This window comes from Odocoileus virginianus, unplaced genomic scaffold (genome assembly GCF_023699985.2).
Source record: "Odocoileus virginianus isolate 20LAN1187 ecotype Illinois unplaced genomic scaffold, Ovbor_1.2 Unplaced_Contig_206, whole genome shotgun sequence".
Lineage (NCBI taxonomy): Eukaryota > Metazoa > Chordata > Mammalia > Artiodactyla > Cervidae > Odocoileus > Odocoileus virginianus.
Window position 1 is genome coordinate 1 of NW_027224523.1, and position 8,810 is coordinate 8,810.

General features: G+C 33.5%; 1 protein-coding gene across 1 annotated transcript; it reads right to left on the bottom strand.

The window, feature by feature from the left end:
• Positions 1-5,747: 5,747 nt before the first annotated feature.
• Positions 5,748-8,513, bottom strand: LOC110122811 (phosphatidylinositol 4,5-bisphosphate 3-kinase catalytic subunit beta isoform-like). Its single transcript, XM_070464739.1, has 3 exons — positions 8,138-8,513; positions 7,221-7,330; positions 5,748-6,475 (listed from the first exon to the last, which is right to left on the bottom strand). The coding sequence occupies exons 1-3, from the start codon at positions 8,260-8,262 to the stop codon at positions 6,420-6,422; spliced, it is 291 nt and encodes a 96-aa protein (XP_070320840.1). The 5' UTR covers positions 8,263-8,513; the 3' UTR covers positions 5,748-6,419.
• Between the last annotated feature and the right edge of the window lie 297 nt (positions 8,514-8,810).

The window sequence follows — 8,810 nt, forward strand, 5'->3', positions numbered from 1 at the left end:
CAAAGCAATCTATAGATTCAATGCAATCCCTATCAAACTACCAACGGTATTTTTCACAGAACTAGAACAAATAATTTCACAATTTGTATGGAAATACAAAAAACCTCGAATAGCCAAAGTAATCCTGAGAAAGAAGAATGGAACTGGAGGAATCAATCTGCCTGACTTCAGACTATACTACAAAGCCACAGTCATCAAGACAGTATGGTACTGGCACAAAGACAGAAATATAGATCAATGGAACAGAATAGAAAGCCCAGAGATAAATCCACGAACCTATGTTCACCTTACCTTCGACAAAGGAGGCAAGGATATACAATGGAAAAAAGATAACCTCTTTAACAAGTGGTGCTGGGAAAACTGGTCAACCACCTGTAAAAGAATGAAACTAGAACACTTTCTAACACCATACACAAAAATAAACTCAAAATGGATTAAAGATCTAAATGTAAGACCAGAAACTATCAAACTCCTAGAGGAGAACATAGGCAAAACACTCTCCGACATAAATCACAGCAGGATCCTCTATGACCCACATCCCAGAATTTTAGAAATAAAAGCAAAAATAAACAAATGGGACCTAATGAAACTTAAAAGCTTTTGCACAACAAAGAAAACTATAAGCAAGGTGAAAAGACAGCCCTCAGATTGGGAGAAAATAATAGCAAACGAAGCAACAGACAAAGGATTAATCTCAAAAATATACAAGCAACTCCTCCAGCTCAACTCCAGAAAAATAAATGACCCAATCAAAAAATGGGCCAAAGAACTAAACAGACATTTCTCCAAGGAAGACATACAGATGGCTAACAAACACATGAAAAGATGCTCAACATCACTCATTATCAGAGAAATGCAAATCAAAACCACAATGAGGTACCATTATACTCCAGTCAGGATGGCTGCTATCCAAAAGTCTACAAGCAATAAATGCTGGAGAGGGTGTGGAGAAAAGGGAACCCTCTTACACTGTTGGTGGGAATGCAAATTAGTACAGCCACTATGGAAAACAGTGTGGAGATTTCTTAAAAAGCTGGAAATAGAACTGCCATATGACCCAGCAATCCCACTTCTGGGCATACACACCAAGGAAACCAGATCTGAAAGAGACACGTGCACCCCAATGTTCATCGCAGCACTGTTTATAATAGCCAGGACATGGAAGCAACCCAGATGCCCATCAGCAGACGAATGGATGAGGAAGCTGTGGTACATATACACCATGGAATATTACTCAGCCATTAAAAAGAATTCATTTGAATCAGTTCTAATGAGATGGATGAAACTGGAGCCCATTATACAGAGCAAAGTAAGCCAGAAAGATAAAGACCATTACAGTATACTAACACATATATATGGAATTTAGAAAGATGGTAACGATAACCCTATATGCAAAACAGAAAAAGAGACTCAGATGTATAGAACAGACTTGTGGACTCTGTGGGAGAAGGCGAGGGTGGGATGTTTCAAGAGAACAGCATCGAAACATGTATATTATCTAAGGGTGAAACAGATCACCAGCCCAGGTTGGGTGCATGAGACAAGTGCTCAGGGCCTGGTGCACTGGGAAGACCCAGAGGGATCGGGTGGAGAGGGAGGTGGGAGGGGGGACCGGGATGGGGAATACATGTAAATCCATGGCTAATTCATTTCAATGTATGACAAAAACTACTGTAATGATGTAAAGTAATTAGCCTCCAACTAATAAAAATAAATGGAAAAAATAAATAAATAAATAAATAAATAAAACCAAAAACTTAGGGGGAAAATATGATGAATCACCAGAGTCTATATTTAAATAGAGAGAAATTACTTAAATGAACCAAATACCATGACATTTTTCAAAGGACTAGAATAATCCTGAATTTTATCACATACCTCGATTTCAGAATGTGCTACAATAATCAAAACAACATGAACCAGCACGAAAACGGACACATAAATCAATGGTACAGAACAGAGAGTCCAAAAGTAAACTCATTCAATGGATCAACGCGTCTAGGACAAGGGAAGCAAAACTATACAACTGAGAAAAGACAGTCCCGTCAGTAAGTCTCACTGGGAAAACTGGATGGCTACATATAAAGAATGAAAACAATTATCTTCTAACATCATATACAAAAATAAACTCAAAATGGATTAAAGATCTAAATGTAAGACTGAAACCACAGAACTCCTACAAGAGAATATAGGCAGACAATTCCCAATTTCAAAACTTACTACAAATTAATCAAGACTATGTATAGAAATAAGATATATAGGTCAATGAAATAGAATTTAGATTCTAGGAAAATTCCCTCACATTTATAGTCAATTCATGTTTGACACAAGCGCCAAGATAAATCAATGAAGAAAGAACAATCTTTTCAACAATGGTGCTGTGACAACTAGATACCAACACACACAAAAAAACAAAACTGGACTCCTACCACAGACCATACAAAAATATTAACTAAAAGTGGATTAATGACCTCCTAGGTAAGTGCTAAACTAAAATTTTCAGAAGAAAGCATAGGTGTAAATTTTCATGACACTGGATTAGATAATGATTTCTCAGACCTGACACCAAAAACACAAGAAGCTAAAGGAAAAAATAGATAAACTGAACTGCATCAAAGTAAATATTTTGTGCATGTAAGGACACTATCATGAAAGTGAACAAACCCACAGAATGGGAGAAAATATTTGCCAGTAATGTATTCACTAGGGAGTCTAGTATCCAAAATACATAAGGAACTCATAACTCAAAAGACAAATATAATAACCCAATTCAAAAATTAACAAAAAACTTGAATAGGTATGTCTCCAAATAAGATATACAAATGACTGACAAGCACATGAAAATCTGGCCAACATTATTAGTCATTAGGAAAAGGCAAATTAAAATCACAATTAGAAAATTAACAAAATTGCAAGCCAGAAACTCACAAATACCAATTATAAGGGCAGGTTTTAACATAACTCTGAAGTGACAAACAAGTAAAAACTTTAATAAGAATAGAGATCTGGGCATAATCAACAAATCTGATATAACAGACCAGTTTATGATCTTACAGTTAACAACTACAACATCTGAAATATTTTCAATCAGTGAATATCACACTCAATGTGATAGTTAGAAAAACTGGGCTTATGGTAATACATAAATAATCTTTAGAAATATGACATTAATCTTACACAGACCACAAAATCTGACAGTAGTCAGGTACAATAAAATTAAGACATCATAGAGACACCAACAACAAAAAAGTTCAATGTAATTTGGGAGTCCAAATAATTTAAACTAGTTCAGGACTTGAAGAAATAAAAATGGAAATAATAAAACATTTAGAAGTAAATTCTATATAGTGTGATGTATTATAAAAAAACACAAACAAGTACATTTTAAAACTTAGGTGAAAAAATTGATGGGAAAACAGTTAAGGCAGTTAGAAGAAATATATGTATGGTTTCAAAAAACGGAAATTAATGTCCCTATAGCTCAAATGGTAAAGAATCTGCCCACGATGCAGGAGACCAGGGTTTGATCCCTGGGTTGGGAAGATCCTCTGGAGAAGGGAATGGCAATCCACTCCAGTATTTTTGCCTGGAGAATTCCATGGACAGAGGAGCCTGGCAGGCTACAGTCCATGGGGTCACAAAGAGTCAGACATGACTGAGCGACTAACACATACAATGTACTGTTTCAAAAAATCTGAAACAGAATTAACACAAGCAAAAGGAAGGAAACTATAAAGATGAAATCAATGATAAAAACAGAAAAATTAGAAGCCCATTCTTTAAAAATACTAAGATGCAAACCTCTAAGACTAATCTAGAGAAGACTAATATACTGCATACAAAATAATTTTACAAATGTAGAAGGAGAAAAAATTAAACACAGCAGAAGTTGGAAAATTACAAGAATATATTATAAATAGTACAGTAATAAATTTAAAAAACAATGAAGAAATAGACAACTTTTAGCCTCAAAAGGGACTCAAGAAGAATAGTCAAAAAAACCTAAGTCCCAAAAAAGTCAATACTAGGACTAAACTTTTGCAGAGATAAAAAATAAGTCAAGTTTAAAATTCAGAAAATAGAAGACAACATCTTTAAGATAACTATACAGTGAAGGATTTTTTAAAAATAATACAAAAAGCATAAACCTTAAAGTAACCTAGGTAATTCACAACAGAGAGAAAACACACTAATTATAAACACCGAAAAATTATTCAACCAAAGAAATGCCAATTAAAACTCTATGAGACACCATGTGATATCCACTAGATTTGCAAAAAACTAACAAGTCTGGTTGGCAAGGAGATATTTCTGGGGAGAAACATAACACTGGTATAAACATTTTGGAAGCCACGTGGCAACAGTGGTAAGGCTGAAGATATACATGATTTATGACCCAGCAATTCCACTTCTGGCTATATAAACTAAAGAACTCTTCCAAATGTAAGTAAAGAGAAGTGTACAAACTTTAGGTTCAAATGAACACAAATAGCTACTAATAGGGGAATGGATAAATTTTTGCATTTACTCAAAACATTAATACAGAAGTGAAAATAACAAATTAGAACTTCACATATTAATCTTGGTAAATCTCAAAACATGTAATAAAAGTAAACTGCAAAAGATTACATGTGATACAATAGTTATTTATTGGAAGTTCAAAACATTCAATGGATATATAATATATAGTTAAAGCACAAACATACATGTATTACAGTTTAGAATAATGGTAAATCCTGATTTGTGAGAAGGAGAAGATCATAAGAATGCATCAATTTTATCTGCATATTTAATTTGTCTTTTAAAAAAGTAAATATGAAAACATGTTAACATCTGTCATTAAACTATTAAATAGCTACACAAATCTGGGTTTAAGAGCACAAAAATATTGTCAATTATCATCGATATTTCATGTTTAAAATATTTTACAGTTTAAAAAAATGAAGAATTAAGTAAAAGATGAAGTTATTAATAACTAGCATGGAAAAATCTTTTTAACTGTATGGCCCTATATTATATCATGAAATATGTTTAATGTTTTTCTCTCCTTAAAAGGAGTACACTGTAGAAAACTAGAGAACCAGGTGTACCAAGGGCAGAGGGGATTGTATCATCTTTAATTCCACCACCCATAAGTAATGTCTATTATACCATTTTAGTTTCTGTAAACATTTTAAAATGTGTGTCATTTTTCAGGAAGTTTTTCAAATGGTTGAAATCATTCTATTAAAATATTTTTTGCATCTCACTTGTTTCACTTGATGTTTGAAGATAGTACTTTCTCCAACTGATAGCAATTCTCTATAAACAATACTTTTAAATGCCTGAGATGTTTTGTCATATGTGAAAGCTCATCATTTTTTAAACCATTATACTATTGAGCAAACGTTGAAAAGGGTGGCCCAATTTTTTTTCTTACTGTAAATAAAGCAAGAATTAGTACCTTTGTGCATAAATCTCTTTTCACATTTTTAACTTTAAATTAAATTAAGGAAATATTGGATATAGAGTATAAATAAATGATACAGAGTGGTTTATATTAATTTACAATGGCATATGACAATATTTGTGTTTCTGTTGCTGCAACAGTGCTCCAGACTGTATTTCATTTAACATAATTTTTGGTAAGAATCAATGGCATCTAATTGTTCTTTCAACTTGAACTTCTACCTTAGAACTAATGGTATTTGCATAATTATTAGCTTATTTATAACTTGAACAGCATTTTCACATCTTCTCCCTATGTATTTACTTCTATAGACTCTTTTAATATTCAGAATTATTATCCCCCTGTCCTGTTCATTATGAATATAACACCTGGGGTGAGGCTTGACTTTGGTTTGCTGACACTTGAACCTTATATTTTATATAATTAAATATATCAACAGTGTTTGCAATTATCTGCTCTTTATCTTAAAAGATTTATAATAATTGAACTTTAAAAATCCATTATGTTTCCTTTTTCTTTGTCACCATAAACCTGTTCTGCTCACTGTCTACCCCTCACAATGGTGGCAAGCAAAAATTCCTGAAAGTCCATCTAAAGACTTCCCTTTCAGGAAGGTTAGAAGAATCAGGGTTACTAGGCTGAAAAAGAAGAGGTGCAGGCCCTTCTCTGGCTTATCACTCTCGCGACCACAAGTGCGTCTATCCTGAGACCACCTCCAAAACCAGATTGGGATGTCACTCTTGCTGTCACAAGTGTAGTTTTACACTTGATGAGGTTTCAGTAAGATAATGTATTGAGGGATTGTTGTAAACTATAAAGAATTATATGGATATGATTATGAACAACAACCAATAATAATATCAGGAAGAAATCAACAAGAAGTTTTTGAAACTTTGTTGTGGAAGGAATACAATATGAGATAAAAAGAAATTCACTAGGAATCTTACCGAAGGTCCAAACTAGCTTCTTTTCAGAGTAAATTCATCAAGCGCAGCATTTGGAGTGTCAACATACCCTGCCATAAATCTAAGGGGGAAAAGCCCTTATATAAGTGCTTTATACTTTATGCTTAATAACATTAACTTAAGATTAACTAATTCAGCCAGAATTAACTGGCTGGAAAAAAACACTGGAAAATAACTGTTCTGTTAAGTTTTTTCCAGAATTTTAAATTTCTTTTAAAAATAGTTGTAAGCACATACACTTAGGTTCACTTAATTCCATTTAACAGACCCAACACAAAGAAGATATAATCTTCAGGAACAGGAAGAACCTGAAGCTCAATGAATTTTACAAGATTTGCCTGCAATCACAAAACTGATGAATAGTAGCAATCATGACTACCTTCTGGTTGGTGTGATTACTTCAGAGGTATTTCTTTTATAAAATATGGGTAAAATGTTTTAATTAAAATATAAAACTATGGCAGCAATATCAAAATTGCTATCACTGAAACAATGCTATGAACATATCAAAAATATTCTGTTATACTTTACAAGCTTTTAACCAAGGAATACACAGCATTGTATTTTGTAGGGGAAAGGGAAGGTTTATTAGAACAAAGAATGTAGGTAAGCTATACAAATCACCTTCTAAGAGGAGAAAAAAAGGGGGTTTATCATAGGTCAAGTTCAACTTGACGACCATTAACAGCTACCGATTGGCTGCCATGTGTTTGTTCTACATTTTCACATCACCTTTCAGAGAAAGCAAACAGACAACAAATGAAAACTACTAAGGAATTTGGCACTGTAAAGAACTCAATACATACCATCACCATTTTTAAAAATCACTCCAACTGAATCCTCACCAAACACCTTGTTGTTGTACACAAGCCACAAAGGTTTCATTTTGGAATCCATGTATTTACACTTCTCAACACTTAAAGGAAGAAAGGGAAAAATTAGCCCATTTCAGTTAAAATATATAGCAAGACTGTAATGTTGCCATGATATAGTAGGCCTGGGAAAACCCCTCACCTGTTCCATTCAGGTCTACAGAAGACAGAACTAGAACATTTCCTCTTGGCAGAAAAGCAACTGTGACACTAGCCTTGGTCAGCATGCAGTGATGACAAATGAGCTGAACTGAAAATCCAGATTTGCCCTTCTCACCACTATATTTAAAGCTCCTCCTTTTCTTTCCTTATTCTTCTTTAACTTTTGTTATCATACATGGACAATAACAATCAGAATATAACACTGGATTGTGAGTTCATTCGTGATTTCCTAAAGAGGGATCAACTTTGAATCCTGATATACTGAACATAATTATTACTTTCCCATTGTTACTTTTGCAGGAAAAGTAAAATAAGAAATCATTTTCTAAATTCATTCAAAAATTTCATTTTGAAGGAAAGTTTAATTAGTAAATAATCTATGATGGCTGCCAACATTTTGCTTACATAAGACTTTCAACTCTAAGAAAGCAGTAATATAGAAAACAAATTTAATTACATACAACTGAAAGGAAATTAATTACCACTAAGCCCACTGGTAAATTTAGCTAGAAGGCAAACATCCTATTAACATGAGAATAACTTTAGAGAACATTAAGAGTTTCCTTCTTTAATTTTATTCCAATTACCAACAGCTGTCTTCACTGCTCCCCTAAGCAGTCACTCGGAAATCCCTCCTGCAATGCTATCTAAAGGGAAGTTCACCAAGCACAGTACAGAAGGTCACTTACTAGAGTTCTGAGAGGATAACACATGGGTTCAGAGGTGACTGCAGGTCAGAGAGCGCTTCACGGTAAGCATTCTGTTTTAAACATGTGTGCATCGCTTCTTTCCCTTTGGCTCTATTTAGCGTCATTGCATTCAGTTTGATTAAACTATTTAAAGTTTTTAGTTTATTGAGTGCTTCAACCTGAAAAATAAGTTTCCACACCACCAAAATTCACTTCTGTTAAAAATAATATCACGTGGTACTATTAATCAATAACCATTTCCCTATTAACTTTCCTCCCTGCAACATACAGGCAGGGTAATCAGCTAAAGTAAAAATAGTACTCTGTTTATGACAAATATATTATATACAAGGAAATAAATTTATTGTGAACACTTGTTACTTAAAGTATAATTTTTCAAATGTTCACAAACCCTTTTCCTAAATAAAATCTCATAAATTAGAGAAAAGTAGAGACCTAGATTGCAGGTAAGAAGATAAGCATGAAACTTTACTCAGAACTCTGTAACTGAGTTCAACTAGAATTTGAAACACAATAAATCTGAACCACACTCTAACTGGGCAACTCAACCATACGAAAGGAAAATCTGTATTTTCAAGTAACCCTGGGAAGGACATTACTATCTTTGTCATCACTCTTGTTTAACATTTTCTCAGTATATTCTCTTTCCACT